General features: G+C 44.6%; 1 protein-coding gene across 1 annotated transcript in view; it reads right to left on the reverse strand.

Annotated features, from left to right (window-relative positions):
- Positions 1-16,256: 16,256 nt before the first annotated feature.
- The window catches only part of FCHO2 (FCH and mu domain containing endocytic adaptor 2), a 187,504-nt gene continuing 185,043 nt past the window's right edge, over positions 16,257-18,717 (reverse strand). The window contains exons 25-26 of the mRNA XM_040421467.1: positions 18,553-18,717; positions 16,257-17,208 (exon numbers count right to left, since the gene is read on the reverse strand). Of these exons, the coding sequence (XP_040277401.1) occupies positions 17,186-17,208; positions 18,553-18,717 (188 nt within the window). The 3' untranslated portion in view covers positions 16,257-17,185. The remainder of the gene's footprint in view (positions 17,209-18,552) is intronic.

Genomic DNA, 18,717 nt, shown 5'->3' on the forward strand with positions numbered 1-18,717 from the left:
GGTCTACTGGGGTCACTATTTTTTCAGCAGTATAGTACCTGGGGCATTGGGGGGCACAACGGGCACAGTATTGGGAGTCGCAGCAGGATGACACTGGGGACACCAGGATGGTGGAGGTTAATGAGACGAGATGCGGCTGAAAAAAAATTGTCATGGCGGTCTAACGGAGGAGAAGAGGAAAGAGAAGGTCTACATGACAGGAGATGTCCCTGGTATGTGGTCAAGCATTGGGGTGGGGGGGCGGATGTGCCCGAGAAAGGACCCGCCCCGGGTGCCAAACACCTTAGGCACGCCACTGACATACGGAACACACACGGCTCCGTTATTTGCAGACCGCAAAACGGAAAAGATTACACACGGTCGTGTGAATGTACCCAAATGGTTTCTATGAACTTTTGCTTCAGGTTTTCCTTGCACTAGTTTTGCACTCCTCTAATATGCCTTATGTAAATATCCCAACACTTTATATTGTACTGGCCAAAACCAGTCCTTGAAGGATAGGATAGGTTATTAATATTCTATCAGTGAGGGTCCGACACCCCACACCCCTCAATGATCAGCTGTTCCCTGCACCCTCCAGTGCTGGAACTAGCAATCTGAATGGAACAGGAAGCACAGCTCCCATGATAGTGTAGTGGTTGTACTGGGTTACTGGATCTCAGCTCCTATTCACGTCATTGGGAGCGGACCTCTACACGGCCACTACACTTTGAATAGAGATGTGCTTCCGATTCCATACACAATGCTAGTTCCAGCGCTGGAGGTTGCAGGGAACAGCTGATCGGTCGCGGTGTGGGGTGTCCGACCCTCACTGATAGGATATTGATAACCTAGATCAGTGGTGGCGAACCTATGGCACGGGTGCCAGCGGTGGCACTCAGAGCCCTCTGGATAAAGTCTATGGTGTACCAACATGTTTTAGACTTTTCCTGCCATTCATCAGCGCAGGGCGCACTATGAACAGCACAGGCAGCACATGTAATGTAGGCAGGCTATTATAGCTACATGATAAAGTACATGGAAGATACACTATACTGGACTGTAGTATTCAGGTTAAATTGCTGTGTAGGCACTTTGCGATAAATAAGTGGGTTTAGGGTTGCAGCTTGGGCACTCGGTCTGTAAAAGGATCACCATCACTGACCTAGATCATCAATATCAGGAGCTTGGAAATACCTTCAAGGCTATTCATACACTGGGATAGCTGCCAGCCAAATGCTGGTTTAGCCGACAGCTACTGTATGCCTCCCAAATCTCCCATACATGTGCATGCTTGGCTCGGCAAATGGAAAACGGGAGAGCACCCCAGGGACTTATCTCTCTAACAATTTGCGTGGGATATACAAAGTTTGGCCTCATGCACACGAACGTTGTTTTGGTCCGCATGCTGTCCGCATCCATTGCTCCGCTCCGTGGTCCGCAAAAGAAAATATAACCTGTTCTATTCTTGTCCGTTTTGCGGACAAGAATAGGTTGTTATATTAATGGCTGTCTGTGCCGTTCCATAAATTGCAGAACGCACACGGACGCCACCTGTGTTTTGCGGATCCGCAATTTGCGGACCGCAAAACACACAACGGTCGTGTGCATGTAGCCTTTAGATGCTCATTCATATGGAAAACATGTTCTGTTGGGAGATCTTGAGGCCTGGATTTGACCAAACTAGACCTCTTGTATACTGTTCACCTCTTCTGTGTTGTACAGAGCTATAATATGGCAGCCATAAATGTCTGAGGAATTACTGCAGCTTCTTCTCCCTTATGCTTTTACATGGAGGCACAAAAACTAAGCAGTCATACAACACAGATTAATTACAGGGCCGTATAGAGGTATCACGTACAGCAGGAACATTGCTCTCAGCTCAGCCATGTGCATGAGGCCTTGCGTCATCTAGAGTAGGAAGCCGTGTGGAGAATATTCATTGACAACAGCAAAATACATGGAGTTAAGATTAGTGCTTGTCATCCAGGCATTAGTCACACCCAGGTCCTGGTGGCGGAGGGGGCCTCTGTCACATAGGAGGACACCAGCGCTATAAATGGCACATGGTTGGTGGAGTCCCTGTGATAGAAGGAGCACCAGGTTACACCTCTGTATACAAATAGTATCTGCAAGCTTTGATAAGTGATTCTATTTATACATCCAGCACCCATGTCCTTACATTTACATAAAAGAAATGTAATTATACTCTTATGAAATGGAATAATAAGGAGGAGGGAACAAGCACTAGATATGTACATTTCTGGCAGTAGGATGACAGGACACCCTGTACTATATCCTGTACAGTGCCATTGATAGCGGTAAGACTGTACTGTACAATTATGAAGATACCTCCTAACTTTGATAAAATGTAAAATTACCTCTACCCCGTCCCAAACCTTATCTGTACACACCAAATCCCGTCCAGTCCCCATCCCCCCCCAAAGTTGCCTCTGTAGTTCCTCAACATAGTAAGAATGTCTGCATGTGATCCAGACATTGGCGGATCCCACCGATTTTCCCCTTTAACGCTGGCCACCACCGCAGTGCCGCACTGTAATTACAATACCTGTCCTGTGGGTTGCCGGCGGGCGGCGGCTAAGTTCACATAGGGGGGAGGCGGCAGAGCCATGTGTGCAGGCAGGAGAGGGAGTGGTCCCGTTTGGGCGGCAAAGTTGGAAGGAAGAGCCTGAAGCTGCTGCGTGCCCAGCCAGCGCGCCTGCTAGTGAGGTGAGGGCGGCGGCGTGATAGTGTTCATGCCCAGCTGCTCCCTTACAGGATACAAGAACATTGCCCTGGCTGAGATCCGTCCCTACCTGTGTATAATTAAGTTATATATATACACTGCTCAAAAAAATAAAGGGAACACAAAAATAACACATCCTAGATCTGAATTAATTAAATATTCTTCTGAAATACTTTCTTTACATAGTTGAATGTGCTGACAACAAAATCACACAAAAATTAAAAATGGAAATCAAATTTTTCAACCCATGGAGGTCTGGATTTGGAGTCACACTCAAAATGAAAGTGGAAAAACAAACTACAGGCTGATCCAACTTTGATGTAATGTCCTTAAAACAAGTCAAAATGAGGCTCAGTAGTGTGTGTGGCCTCCACGTGCCTGTATGACCTCCCTACAACGCCTGTGCATGCTCCTGATGAGGTGGCGGACGGTCTCCTGAGGGATCTCCTCCCAGACCTGGACTAAAGCATCTGCCAACTCCTGGACAGTCTGTGGTGCAACGTGACATTGGTGGATAGAGCGAGACATGATGTCCCAGATGTGCTCAATTGGATTCAGGTCTGGGGAACGGGCGGGCCAGTCCATAGCATCAATGCCTTCGTCTTGCAGGAACTGCTGACACACTCCAGCCACATGAGGTCTAGCATTGTCTTGCATTAGGAGGAACCCAGGGCCAACCGCACCAGCATATGGTCTCACAAGGGGTCTGAGGATCTCATCTCAGTAGCTAATGGCAGTCAGGCTACCTCTGGCGAGCACATGGAGGGCTGTGCGGCCCTCCAAAGAAATGCCACCCCACACCATTACTGACCCAATGCCAAACCGGTCATGCTGGAGGATGTTGCAGGCAGCAGAACGTTCTCCATGGCGTCTCAAGACTCTGTCACATGTGCTCAGTGTGAACCTGCTTTCATCTGTGAAGAGCACAGTGCGCCAGTGGCGAATTTGCCAATCTTGGTGTTCTCTGGCAAATGCCAAACGTCCTGCACGGTGTTGGGCTGTAAGCACAACCCCCACCTGTGGACGTCAGGCCCTCATATCACCCTCATGGAGTCTGTTCCCTGCTACCTCTCCTCAGTTATATTACCCCCTGTATATAATGTACCCTGCCTGATACCCCTCAGTTATATAACAGGGGTATCAGGGTACATTATACAGGGGATAATATAACTGAGGAGGGCTATCAAGGGACATTATACAGGGGTAATATAAAATGTATTACCCCTGTATAATGTCCCCTGATAGCCCTCCTCAGTAGTTATATTACCCCTGTATAATGTACCCTGATAGCCCTTAGTTATATTACCCCCTGTATAATATACCGATACTACTTAGTTATAGACAGATAATGTCTTCTGCTCACACTGTCACTGACAGTCTGACGGGGCCATCGCTGCCTGTCTCTCTTTGTGCCTCAGGAGCCTGCGTGTGTGTGAGCGCCTGCAGCGGGGTGTTGTGTGTGAGTCTGCAGTAATGTGTGGGGGTCCTGTGTTGTCTCTGCGGTGCGCGGGGGGGTGGGGGGGGAGTGCTGCGATCTGTCTCCTCAGTGCAGAGTGTCACCAGACTAGCCCTGAGCTGCCCGACCCCCAGGAAGACCTGCAGAAGACCAGTGTCTGTGTAACTGATCAGATCTGAGGGCCCCAATGAAAACAAATCATTTACTTCCCCGTGTGGTCAAAGACTATTACCAGGGACTCTGTATCCACAAGGGCCCGGCGCACCGCCCTCTTTATAGAAGACCGTACAAGTAATTCAGACAGTCTATTAGATCTTATGTGTTAGAGATGTGCGATAGGTTAAATAAAACAAACAGTCTGTTCTATAAGCACCACATTATTTTCTGTCCGCCGCCACAAAACAATCTGGAAGTTCCCCTCCCGAGACCAGGCTCTGGATCCGCCACTGGATCCAGGCCTGGTTACAACACACAATGTATGGTAGTTGCACCTGTATAGTCAGCCAACCCATGTACTATGCCAGGATTAGCTGAGCGGAGCGGGCTCCGGCCTGCTGCACTAAGGCTACTAGAGTTTTTTGAGAATCCGTCATGGATCTGCAAAAACGCTTCCGTTACAATAATACAACCGCATGCATCCGTCATGAATGGATCCGGTTGTATTATGTCTTCTATAGCCATGACGGATCCGTTTTGAACACCATTGAAAGTCAATGGGAGACGGATCAGTTTTCTATTGTGTCCGAGAAAACGGATCCATCCCCATTGACTTACATTGTGCGCCAGGACGGATCCGTTTGGCTTCGCTTCGTCAGGCGGACACCAAAACGCTGCTGAATGGTGACTGATCGAAGGAAAACTGATGCATTCTGAGCGGATCCTTTTCCATTCAGAATGCATTAGGGCAAAACTGATCCGTTTTGGAGCGCTTGTGAGAGCCCTGAACGGATCTCACAAACGGAAAGCCAAAACGCGAGTGTGAAAGTAGACTAAGCTAAGAGAACTGCAGTTTTATTAGGGACATCATATGGTGACAAAGGTTTAGTTCCTCTTTAAGGACACCATTCTCTCTTGGTTTTCTTCCTATCTCTCTGGCTGCTCTTTCAGTGTCTCACACAGTATTATGCCCCATTAGTGCCTCCCAAGGAGTATGATCCACATCATTACATCCCGCCTGTACAAAGCCACTGATAGAAAAGGTCAAAGAGTGAATGGTGGAGCAGGGAGTTGATGTCTCTGCCTCACGATTGTACTGTAATCAACTGTATCTGCATCCTGAGAATGCACATACAGTTGAAATTGGGACATGCAACTGTCCCACCGGATCTGGGATGGTTTGGAGGCATGCCTTTCTGTCCTCAGCACTAAGAACAGGCTGCATCCAACAAAAGAACTCTAGGCTTCATGTTTAAACACTATAACCTACACTATATACCCTTCTATTTGCACTTCTCTGCCACCCTATATCCTACTCCCCTTAGGAACAGCTAAATCACTAGGTGGAGAGGCCCTGTGCACATGTTTGGGGAGCAGTTTTACTAGGCAAATTCCTCTTCATGCAACGGGATGCTGTGCAATGAGCAAAACTGTGGTCTCTCTCTGTATAAGGTCTAATGCACACGACTGTTCCGTTTTTTGCGGTCCGCAAAATGCGGATCCTCAAAACACGGAAGCCGCCTGTGTGCCTTCCGCAATTTGCGGAACGGGCGGCCCATTGTTGAAATGCCTATTCTTGTCCGCAAAACGGACAAGAAAAGGACATGTTATATTTTTTTTTGCGGGGCCACGGAACGGAGCAACGGATGCGGACAGCACACGGAGAGTGCTGTCTGCATCTTTTGCGTCCCTATTAAAGTGAATGGGTCTGCACCCGAGCCGCGAAAACTGCGGCTCGGATGCGTACCAGAACAACGGTCGTGTGCATGAGGCCTAATCGGCAGACCATATTGCCTAATGCCATTTACAGAATGGAATTATGATGCGACCGTGTGGTCTGTGTCTAATGGTGGCCTGACTGGAGTTACTTGTTTGAGAGATGCCTATTCCCACATATGAGCACCAGGAAAGAAAAATACAGATTTACTAATCCTGCAGATGGTGTCTAGACCTGCAGCAGATTTATCACAGGGGCTCATGCCGGATGATAGGTTTGGTACACAGCCAGACACTTGTCTAAAAGTCCTATTATATGAGCCGATTATAGAGAACAAACACTTGCCATTGCCAATAGTTGGAGAGTAACAGTGCTGCTGATTAATCAGGTGAAAGCACTGCTGCTGCGCCACACCAAATTACTGTTTCAGTGCAGCACCTCTCCCAGTGTGAACAGGGATCTGCTGCTCAGTAACAAAGATGTTCTGAGGACAAGAGACTGCAGTAACCATAGCTTGTCCACATCCAGAGAGGACTACTGCATGTAAATGCAGCTCTCACCTCCTTTGATGAGCAGACAATTATAAAGAACTGTTTCAACTGTTAGGGTGGGTTCACACTAGCGTTAGGGATTCCGTTATGGCTTTCCGTTATAACAGGGTTATAATGGAAAATAACGGAATCCATAGGATGGAATACAAAACGGAAGCCTTAAAGAGGCATTCCGATTTGCCCCGTCCTAATAGAAGTCTATGGGAAAACATAACGGAACCGGCTGGATCCCGTTATGCAAGACGGAAAACAAAGTCCTGTCTTTGTTTTCCGTCTTGCATAACGGGACCCAGACGGATCCGTTATGCTTTCCCATAGACTTCTATTAGCATGGAGAGCAAACAGAATGCCTTTTTAAAGGCTTCTGTTTTGCATTCCGTCATAATACAAGTCTATGGGCAGAAGAACGGACCCGACCTTCCGTCTTATGGATTCCGTTATTTCCATGTTCTAACGGAAAGCCATAACTGAATCCCTAACGCTAGTGTGAACCCACCCTTAGGGCTAATTCACACGAGCGGGCTTGGTCCGGGAAACATAGGTCGTGTGACGGCTGCATCTCTGACTGACCGTCGCTTCCCTGACCCAAACTGAATGCATTATAGTAATTTATGATAGAGTCAGTTCCTATAAGGAAGCACCGCACAATAGACCCATCATCTCACAGGAACTGGCTGTATCATAAGTCACTCTGAAGTCAGTTCGGTTCAGAGGAGCCGCCGTCCGTCCGGTAGATGAGGCAGAGACAGTCCATGTTTCCCCGATCAAGCGAGGTGATGGGAATCAGCCCTTAGTCACTGGTTACGTTGGTATTGGGCTATCCCCTCCGGGTGGGCAGAAAATTGAAGTCTGCTATTCCGGCTGAAGAAAAATAAAATAAAATGGAAACCAGATTATAAACGGATCAGTTATGGATCCTGTAAAAACAGACCCCATAGCACCACCCCAAGCCGTAGAAATCTGGTGCTTTGCCCTGGTTTTATAATGGTAAACAAAATGAAACATTAGCATTACATATGTATTAGAAAATCAATGTAAAACTCCTATTCTGCTTCCTAGCAATGATGTATCACTGTCTGAAAAGGTTGTCAGATAAGAACTGATAATCATTTACCCCAGTGACATCCAGGCCCTATGTGCGAGTCGCCTTCTCTCCCACCACCGGACACAACAGAAACCATTAATGGATGTACTTTTCAAACTGCTGGGTGGAAAATGCATTAACGTGTGTACAAAGAAGCATCAGCATTAAACTAATGAAAGCAGTCCAAGCTCTGTAAGCCAAAATCAGGAATGGAATTAACATGGAAGAGGTACAAGTCTTTCCAATGTTTCTTTCTTTTTAGGCTACTTTCACACTTGCGGCAGTGTGATCCGGCGGGCAGTTCCGTCGTCAGAACTGTCCGCCGGATCCGCCGCTGACTGAAAGCATTTGTGAGACGGATGCGGATCCGTCTCACAAATGCATTGCAAGGACGGATCAGTCTCTCCGCTTGTCATGCGGACAGACGGATCAGTCTTGTATCTTTTTTCAAATTTTTACCGGTCTGCGCATGCGCAGGCCGGAAGGACGGATCCGGCATTTAGAATAATACACTAATACATTCCTATGGGAAAAAATGCCGGCATTCAGGGCATGTCTTCAGTTTCTTTCTCCGGAGATAAAACCGTAGCATGCTACGGTTTTATCTTTTGCCTGATCAGTCAAAAAGACTGAACTGAAGACATCCTGATGCATCCTGAACGGATTACTCTCCATTCAGAATGCATGGGGATAAAACTGATCAGTTCTTTTCCGGTATAGAGCCCCTAGGACGGAACTCTATGCCGGAAAAGAAAAACGCTAGTGTGAAAGTACCCTTAGGTTACACTCGTGGTTTTGTTGGAAAGACACAATAGGGTGCCTTCAGCGCAGCAGATTTTATGGAAAAATTCAGCAACTGAAAATCATTTCTGTTCATTTGAATGGGGCAACACATTTCAGTCATAGACTTTTCTGCCACAAAATCAGCCACGTGTGAAGACACTCAAAAGCTCTAGCATGCTTCTTTTCTTAAAGAAGTCAGAAAGACAAAAAACTCCACCTAATGAGCAAAGAACTTGTGTGTTATGCAATTCATGTTTTCAATACACCTAAAGTTATCATCTAGAGATGTTGTTTTCGTAGCAAAAAAAAAGACAAAAAATGTAAAAGTGAATAAAAACGCCACAAAAGTGTGAAACCCACCAAGTTTTTATGTTATGCATATTTCTAAAGAATTTTTGGTGGTTATTTCTAATTTTTAATGTCACAATCAATCTTTAAAGGGGTGGTCCAGTTAGATCAAATTACCCCTTTCCACAGGATAGGGGATAACTATTAGATTGGTGGGAGTCCGCTCCATTAATTTCTATGGGAATTCCGGAGATAGCCGAGTGCTATACTTGGCTCTCTGGAACTCCCATAGAAATGAATGGAGCAGCCACGTGCATGTGTGACTGGCTGCTCCGTTCATTTCAGGGGGGCTGCAGGGGGTACAGGGCCCCCCGTTCTAATGATCAGTGGGGGTCCCAGCGGTTGGACCCCTACCAAATAGTTATCCCCTATCCTGTTGATAGCGGATAACAATCTAACTGGATTACCCCTGTAAGAAAAAAATCCTTTTGTACTGTCCACTAATAATAGATGCCACTCCCTGGTCTGTACAGATAACATTTCAGCAGTCATCTCATTATCATTATGTGTATATAACAGCTCAGACAAGATGGCGGCCCCCCATCATGATATTCATAGGGAGAAAGCTGTCAATCAGTAGGAGTGGGTGGAGTCAGCAGCTCATCAATATCGTGGACTCATTGCTCAGCTCCCACTGCGGCTGATTTTATGAAAACGACAGTAAGTAACTGATGGAATCAAGACCACAGTCACTACTTTATGCCCCCTTTGGATTGGGCATCATAATGGGTTGACAGATTAACTTTATCTTGGTGGCACCATTTCCTACCAAAACTTTTTTATGTTTGCTTTAAGATGTTAAGATAATGGTTTATAGCATGTCCTACTTTTATCTTCCACTAGCAGAATAACCAGGCTTTGCACGGGTATATTTCCTCTATTTCACTTAATGTTTGTGTGTCGTTAATAGACACTATCCCCCATAACAGTGAAATCCACAGCCCCCCATCCCTTATCACTGACCCCCCCATAGTGCCCAGCCATCTTAAAAAGGGACCTCCACAACAGCCCATCCCTTTAACTTTGACCTTTATAGCAGCCCACCCCTTTAACAGTGACATCCACAGCAGCTGCCCCTTCAATAGTGACCCCTGCCCCCTTAACAGTGACCGCCCCTTTAACAGTGAACTCCACAATGCCTTCCCCTTTAACAGTGACCTCCACAGCGCCCGCCCCCTTAACAGTGACCTCCACAGCGCCCGCCCCCTTTACCAGTTAACTCTACAGTGACCTACACCTTAACAGTGACCTCCACATTGCCCGCGCCTTTAACAGTGACCTCCACAGCAGCTGGCCTTTCAATAGTGGCCCCTGCCCCCTTAACAGTGTCATTCACAGCGCCCTGCCCCTTTAAAGCGGACCTGCAGCAGTGAAGAAAAATGGCTGGGTTGTTATGGAAACCTGGTGTAAAACTGTGTGTATGTGGAGACTAAGGACCTGCAAGCTTCTATTGGCTGATAAGGTACATGTGACCGTGTGTATGGCAGTTGGGATATGAAGAGAAAGACCTGCAGGCTTCTATTGGCGAATGTAGGTCATGTGATGTGCCATACTTGCATTTTTTGGGAATATCTCAGGAACGGTATGTGCTAGAGAGCTGTGACCCCCACACGATTTTTTTCCAGGTAGCAAGGGATGTGTATACCAAGTTTCGTTGAAATCGATGGTTGCGTTTTTGAGTGATCGCGGAACATACATACACACATATACACTCACCTAAAGAATTATTAGGAACACCTGTTCTATTTCTCATTAATGCAATTATCTAGTCAACCAATCACATGGCAGTTGCTCCAATGCATTTAGGGGGGTGGTCCTGGTCAAGACAATCTCCTGAACTCCAAACTGAATGTCAGAATGGGAAAGAAAGGCGATTTAAGCAATTTTGAGCGTGGCATGGTTGTTGGTGCCAGACGGGCCGGTCTGAGTATTTCACAATCTGCTCAGTTACTGGGATTTTCATGCACAACCATTTCTAGGGTTTACAAAGAATGGTGTGAAAAGGGAAAAACATCCAGTATGCGGCAGTCCTGTGGGCAAAAATGCCTTGTGGATGCTAGAGGTCAGAGGAGAATGGGCCGACTGATTCAAGCTGATAGAAGAGCAACGTTGACTGAAATAACCACTCGTTACAACCGAGGTATGCAGCAAAGCATTTGTGAAGCCACAACACGCACAGCCTTGAGGCGGATGGGCTACAACAGCAGAAGACCCCACCGGGTACCACTCATCTCCACTACAAATAGGAAAAAGAAGTTACAATTTGCACGAGCTCACCAAAATTGGACTGTTGAAGACTGGAAAAATGTTGCCTGGTCTGAGTCTCGATTTCTGTTGAGACATTCAAATGGTAGAGTCCGAATTTGGCGTAAACAGAATGACAACATGTATCCATCCTCTGATGGCTACTTCCAACAGGATAATGCACCATGTCACAAAGATCGAATTATTTCAAATTGGTTTCTTGAACATGACAATGAGTTCACTGTACTAAAATGGCCCCCACAGTCACCAGATCTCAGCCCAATAGAGCATCTTTGGGATGTGGTGGAACGGGAGCTTCGTGCCCTGGATGTGCATCCCTCAAATCTCCAACTGCAAGATGCTATCCTATCAATATGGGCCAACATTTCTAAAGAATGCTATCAGCACCTTGTTGAATCAATGCCACGTAGAATTAAGGCAGTTCTGAAGGCAAAAGGGGGTCCAACACCGTATTAGTATGGTGTTCCTAATAATTCTATATATTCTACATTCAGTTCAGGGAATCCCTAAAACCACTGTGAAACCTTAGAACCCAGTCTACATAATGGACATTGATCTACACAATGCAAAGATTGTACATGACATGCACAAAATGTGTATTTGGTGTAAGGGGTTAAAACAACTACTAAAATGGACGCCTGATCCAATGTTTATATAGTCACTCAAAATGAAGAATGGAACATGACGAAGAAAGTTTCGTAAATTATGCATATATTACACGTTTATTACAGATACAACATAATTTGTAAAATTTACATTATGAAAAAAAATATTTACAGATTTTTTTTTTAAGATACATGTTTTTTAATTTTATTTACAATCAAAAGTAAGAACATTCCATAAAAATTCAGGTGTATTTTAGGGTTCAGTGTTTTACAACATCATCTAAACAAGAGGCAGCTACACGGATATAACGGTGTACAAAAGCAAGAGCCAGCTCGCTAAACACAACATTTGGTAGATGCCAGCATCGACCTGTAGATTAAAATTTATTTCATTCGCTATTGAAAATTCCCATATAAATCTGTATGGCTTCAGTATTGTAACCTGCTCTTACAACAAATACATTTTGATTATGCATGAATAAAAAGTGCTAATACGCATACATATGACTAAAGTTTACATAGTTCTGCTTCTGGCAGGAGAGAAAAAAAAAAGTGAGTGAGAAACAGATTACAATAGAGAGAACCCAAAGTGTCATGTATTAGCTTCCCAAAGTCCTAATAAACGCATTGCCCTTCATAATGTATTGCTTGTTATATTAAGAACACATTAAAACGGTAAGCATGGTTATTGCTTAGTAGTAGAAATCTTACTGGTAACTTATTATTTACTGTAGGTATTATAGAGTAACTTTGGTAAAACATCTGCAGAATATACAGTCAGAGCGGCAGTTCCAAGTTACATACAACATTGAGTACTGTAAAGAGTCGTCCATTTATAACGTGGAGGATTCTATGAAAGAAGCAAGTGGATTTAGTCTAAGGGCATCAATGAAACTTCCAGTCAATAGATACAGACTGTGTCATGTTCAGTGCAAAGGCTAAGCGGGCAGTGCCTGGCACAGGGCTTCAAACACCAGAGTATACACCCGTGTCATGCACTGCCCTCTTAGGCTCTCCAACGGACTTGGCACAGTATCGGTTTTGCCTAGAGTTTCCCTTTAAATGTGGCTACATGTGCATTAAAGTGACACTATTAGGGAATGGCATTACGAGCAATGTCCCAAACAGAAGTCCACACTATGCAAGTGGGAATAACAGAGCAGGGTAGCATCATAGATGCATCAAATCCCCTGCTGCTTCCTCATGTTGGCCTGGATTCTGTGGGTGGCATTTCTACAGCTGTGAATTAGGCAATGATGAAAACCGCAGCACACCCATTCACACAATACCGCTCTATCATCCCCTTCCTTATAATACAATTTAGGGAATTGCTTATGACGCCGTTTCCTAACATGTACGATGGCGTTTCAATATATCTAGCAGGGTTCACGAAAGTGTCCATGTGGCTTCACATTTAACATGGACATGTCATCTGCCTGGTATAGCCCTTTAATGGCTATATAGACACTGGGGAATTTTGTAATGCATATATATTATATATACACACGCATACTTATCTTACAGCCGTTCTCCAGGGTGATTAGAGCATTTCCCACCCTTGGCCCCCCCCCACCATCAGCTGTGATCTGTCAGGGAAATAAAGCATTACACAGTGCCTGTCCACTTATTGCACATAGATGGAGTATCCTCCAAAGCTAGAAATGTCTTTCTAGTCATTCACCATCCAGACTATTTGATGCAAGTCCTGGATGCCAAATTCCCCTTTAACGCTCTGATTGTCCTAATCGGGATCCCAGAGGTGGACCTCCACCGATCGAAAAAGTGATGAAGAAGATCCCTTTAATAACAATCCAACCATCACATGTTCTGGGAGGCTCTAGGACTCATTACAAATATCTTCTGTGCAAAACACTAGTTGTGAAGCCGCCATTTTACAATCAAGATGAGGGACTCCACTATGTCTGCAGATATTCTATTAGTGTTTTATGTATGTGTTCGTTCCTAATGTTAGCAGCTTGAAAACAAGCAATCTTCTTAAATGGTTGGCCAGCGCAGAAACCAATGGTGGCAGTGGGCTCAAAGTGGATTGAAAACATAAGCCGCTGCCGTTCTGACAATGCTCGGGTCCCCCCACCGCTCTTTACTTCCTGCTCCTGTTTCAACACACAGGAAATGCCCTTTAAGCCAAACACTGGCCAAAGAGGTGGAGCACAGAGCGGGCATTTCCGGTTCGTCACATCAAGAACAGGAAGTAGAGAAGCAGGGGACCCAGGCAGTGGATCGCTGAGGTGTGTATTGGGTCTTTTATGTTTGTAAGCCACTCCGCTATATGCCACCATGCTGGAAAACCCCTTTAATTAAAAGGGCATCTGTCAGCAGATTTGTACCAATGAAACTGGCCGACCTGTCGCATGTGCGCTTGGCAGCTGTTCAATATACCCAAATGAGCCTCTAGGAGCAACAAGGGCGTGGCCATTACACCTAGAGGTCAGCTCTCTCTGCAACTGTACCCTCTCCACTTTGACAGCGTCAGGCAGTGTAAATGTGATCACATCTGGCCCTGCCAATCAAAGTGCAGAGGGTGTGGCTGCTGCAGAGAGAGCTGAGCCTCTAGGTGTAACGGCAACGCCCCCATTGCTCCTAGAGACTCATTTGCATATATTAAAACATCATTTTTCTCAGCAATGCGGGCACATATGAACATGGGACCAACACAGATGACTTCAGCTGCCAAGAGCACATATAACAGGTCAGCCAGTGTCATAGGTACTGCTGTCTGCTGACAGATGCCCTGTAAAATTAGTGGCAATTTAAACAGTTGTTCAAAGACAGCCTCTCAATATAGTGAAAATGAACTCAAGACCTGATGATTTAAGACTGTCCCCCAGGAAGAAGGGAGATGGGAAGAAGGGCCCTCGCTCTGACAAAATTTTGAACAAGTTAGGATTTAACATACAAATGTAATGAATGGGTAAAATAAAATGTGACAACGCACTGGCATATCCTCGTCCTGGTACTTATATGTGGCAGTTTTTAAAACAGCAAAGACATTTTTGCATGAATATCGCTAGTTTCCATGCCCCCCACCACCTTTTCTGGACCGTGCATTACTCCTCTGGATCTTTGGGTTTATACAGTGTACGGATAAGTACCTGTACATAAAACAGAACAGTCTTGTTGGGTGCTAGGATAGGGCTAACCAGCCTGACAAAGGGGCATACTGAAGTCTGCACATGGCATTTAGAAGTTTGCACAACTCAGAATAAACTAGCCCTTATAAGTTGTAGGTTCAAATCTGCTGAAGCGCCACATGTCGACCACTACAATGTGCAACCGCAAAAAATACCTAGGGTAATAGAACCCGACCGGGAAAGGCACAGATGTCTATGCATAGAAAAATGACTTTGCCTTAAATAGTGAACATTGATACAAATATTCCAGGGGAAAAAAATAAAAATTCCTGTTGCCTTATTCTTTGTCCTGTAATTGCACTTTGATCGAAAATAGCCACAAAATGAGAATTAAAAGTGTAATATACAAATCAGCATTCTGTCTATAAAACCTTGTTCCTTTCAGCAATTAGGGAACATGGGCTAAATATGATTATCATTTTATGATCTGGCACCAACAAACAATGAAAGCAGCCATGTGAAGCTATGTCACAGTGAATTAAAGGGGTTTTCCAGGACTTTTATACTGATGACCTATCCTCTGGATAGGTCATCAGTATCGGATCGGTGGGGGTCTGACACCTGGGAACAGAAGCAGTAGGGCCATGGTCTTCCCTCAGTTTACTAAGCACAGTGCTGTACACTGTATAAAGGCTGTGCTTGGCATTGCAGGTCAGCCCCATTCACTTCTATGGGGATGAGCTGCTCCTGGGCTATGTCACCGATAAACATGACGTCACATGGCCTACGGAAAGCCGAGAGAAGGCCGTGGTGCTACTGCGAGCGCCTGTGCCTTCTCAAAAGCTGATCGGCAGGGGGCCCAGTTGTCGGACCTCCATCCATCAGATACTGATGATAGGTCATCAATATAAAAGTCCAGGTAAACCCCCTTTAAAGGAAAGCTAAATTCAGTAAACTACACTAAATTATATTGAGTAAAATCTGTCATCCTGCAACATTCTGACGGTCTCTTTTAGTCGCTGCTGATGTCTTGCATGTTTGTTTTTTTGTGATGGCCGAGGGATGTGGTTTAAAGGGGCTTTCCGGGAATTAAGAAAATGAAAATACTCAAATATTAATTGATTATAAATATATTCTCAAATACCTTTCATTATTTATAATGGCTCGTTTTGTCCTGGGAGCATTCAACAGGGGAAACAAAATGGCCGCTGTCCCATTAGTTCACACAAAACCTGTCCTGATCACACGAGGACAAGTTACTTTACAACACTGAGGTAAAGAGCTGCCTCATCTCCATTCCCACAGAGATTCACCTGTATTCAGGATCATGATTCCTGACAAGCAGAGCAGAGAGGAGGATGAGGCAGCACTATGGTTCATTGTGGTAAAGTCACTTGTCCTCCTGTGTGATTAGGACAGGTTTTGTGTGTACTGAGAGGACGGCGGCCATTTTATTTCTCCTAATGATTGCTCCCTAGACAAAACAAGCCATTCTAAGTAATGAAAGGTATTTGTGAATATATTTATTAAAAAATAATATTTAAGTATTTTCATTTTTTTAAATTCCTGGAGAACCCCTTTAAAGTGGGCAAGGGCTAATCATGTTATTGTCCTATTCCAGACAGGACACAGCAGGGAGGCTTCTGCTCCATCCTGTTGTCTTACAGTCAAAGGACAGTGGGGAGGAGGAAAAGCGAGATGGCCGAGCTCCTGGGACACAGAAAATATTTTTCTATGTATTTCTCCGTTTTTTTATGATACAATATAGGAAAAAAAGAATGGCAGAGATGAAGGATGGGAGATACTTTTTATGCATTTACTAAATTGTAGTTTTCCTTTAATCAGCTACCATTGTACACATACTAGACCAGTCCACATAATGGCTGGCCCCACTGAGTGTGGGTCATAGGTTCAATTCAAGTGGTGGGGAAATGATACCTGAATTTGAAAGTTGAATAATTATTTAAATAACGCTGGACTGGCTATTCATATGTGTATAAAACACAGTATAAATGGAGGTCTGAATGCTCCTGCAAATTTTGAATTTGTTACAAAACATAACTATGTATTTTTTCTGGTACAAAATGGTGATTTAGATAGTAAAGTGTGGCCTCTATACAAACATACAGAATTTGCCAAATTTTAGCAGACTTTTAACCACGACTGCAGAAAACTTCAGTGCTACAACGTCCAAAAGATATTCCACAAAATGACTCCTAGAAAGTGCATTTGTATGCTCTGTAGTTGGCAGCAATATAGAAATACCTTCTAAACAAGTCAAAAATTAAAAATATATATTTATATATAAATCTATAATTAAAACAGCATGTGGAAGATTTCCGATAAATTAAGAGGAAAGTAGTTTCCTTATATCCCATGATTTACAAAAACATTAAATTAAAATCAACAGTCGGCCATGTATTTTCCTGTAAGAGAAAGAGAAACAAAAGTTATTGTTTGCAAATCAGAAGAATCACAAGTTCAGTGAAAAATGGCCGAACATAACTAATGAACGTGGCCCAGGCTAAGCTGCGAGAAGGCCTCGGCACTGCTTCGAGCCCGGTGCCTTCTCAAACAGCTGATTATCAAGGAGTCCCAGGTATCGGACCCCCACCGAACAGATACTGATTACCTATCCAGTATCCGTAATAACTTGCAAGCCCAAAATGTAAGAGGAAATTAACCCTGCAGGACTCTGCATACAGAAAATCCTGCAAACTGATAGTGTGGGCAAATTAACATCCTGTTCGTTTCAAGGTTTAGTATTCATTTAAAAGGAGGCTGTCACCAGGATCAACCCTATAAAACCAGGCATATAACCTGGTAGTGATAGTGATGAAGCTGAGAAAATCGACACCTTTCTTTTGAGTGTAGGTGCTGCTGTTCAGGATAAATTAGCGCTTTTATTTTTATGCAAATTAGCTATTGGAGCACCAGGAGGCAGGCTTATGCGGTTTGAGCACCGCCCCAGCGACTCCCCTGGTATTCAATACAGATGCCTCCATTGTTAAAAACATGCCCCCCTCCCCTTAGCTTGATAGGGGCTAGCACAACGAATGCGCACCATATCTTATGCTCCTTGCAGAGTAACTAAAATGATTAGTGCAGACGCGCTGGTAACATCACTGAACCCAGAAGTGGAGGCACCGTCTGCTTCATCTGCAGTCACCTCCACTTCTGGGTTCAGTGATGTCAACCGCACACTAATCATCTTCGCTGCTCGGCAAACAGCAGAAGACATGGTGGCATGCGCCGTGCTAGCGATTCAGTGCGCAGGCACGAGAAAACAACGTTAGACGTGAAGTCTCACGCTCTCAATTTAAGGGGAGGGGGTGTGTTTTTAATGATAGAGATGTCTGTATTGAGAACCAGGTGTGTCACTGGAGTGGTGCTCAATCTGCCCAAGCCTGTCTCCTGGTGCTCCAATAGCTCATTTGCATGAAAATAAAAGTGCTGAACGCCGACACCTACACAAAAAAATGGTATCGATTTACTCAGCTTCATAACCCTACCCTACTGGTTTTACAGGGTTAATCCAGGTGACAGAGCCCCTTTAAATGAATTTCACAGTAATTGGATACACACTATATGGGTTATACATCTGTCATTCTAAAGCAATTTTTATATATTGTAGATTATACATATACACACACACACATATGTAATATTGTATATAATTAATAATGCAAAAGCACAAACAATCTCAGCTGGAAAGATATGTAACTTTATGTGTCATAAAGTGTTATTAGTCCAAAAGATAAGAACTGTACCTGTGCCAAATCTCTTCTTCACTAAGGAAAGACGATAGCCTGTTCCTACAAGTTCAATGTCCACTCCAGACAAGGTGCTTCCATCACTCATGAACTGTACAGCCAGCGTGCTAGGATTACTAGGCCCCTCTGATAGATCAAATTTTGCCCTGAGTGATCCTGATC

This window comes from Bufo bufo, chromosome 2 (genome assembly GCF_905171765.1).
Source record: "Bufo bufo chromosome 2, aBufBuf1.1, whole genome shotgun sequence".
Taxonomy (NCBI): domain Eukaryota; kingdom Metazoa; phylum Chordata; class Amphibia; order Anura; family Bufonidae; genus Bufo; species Bufo bufo.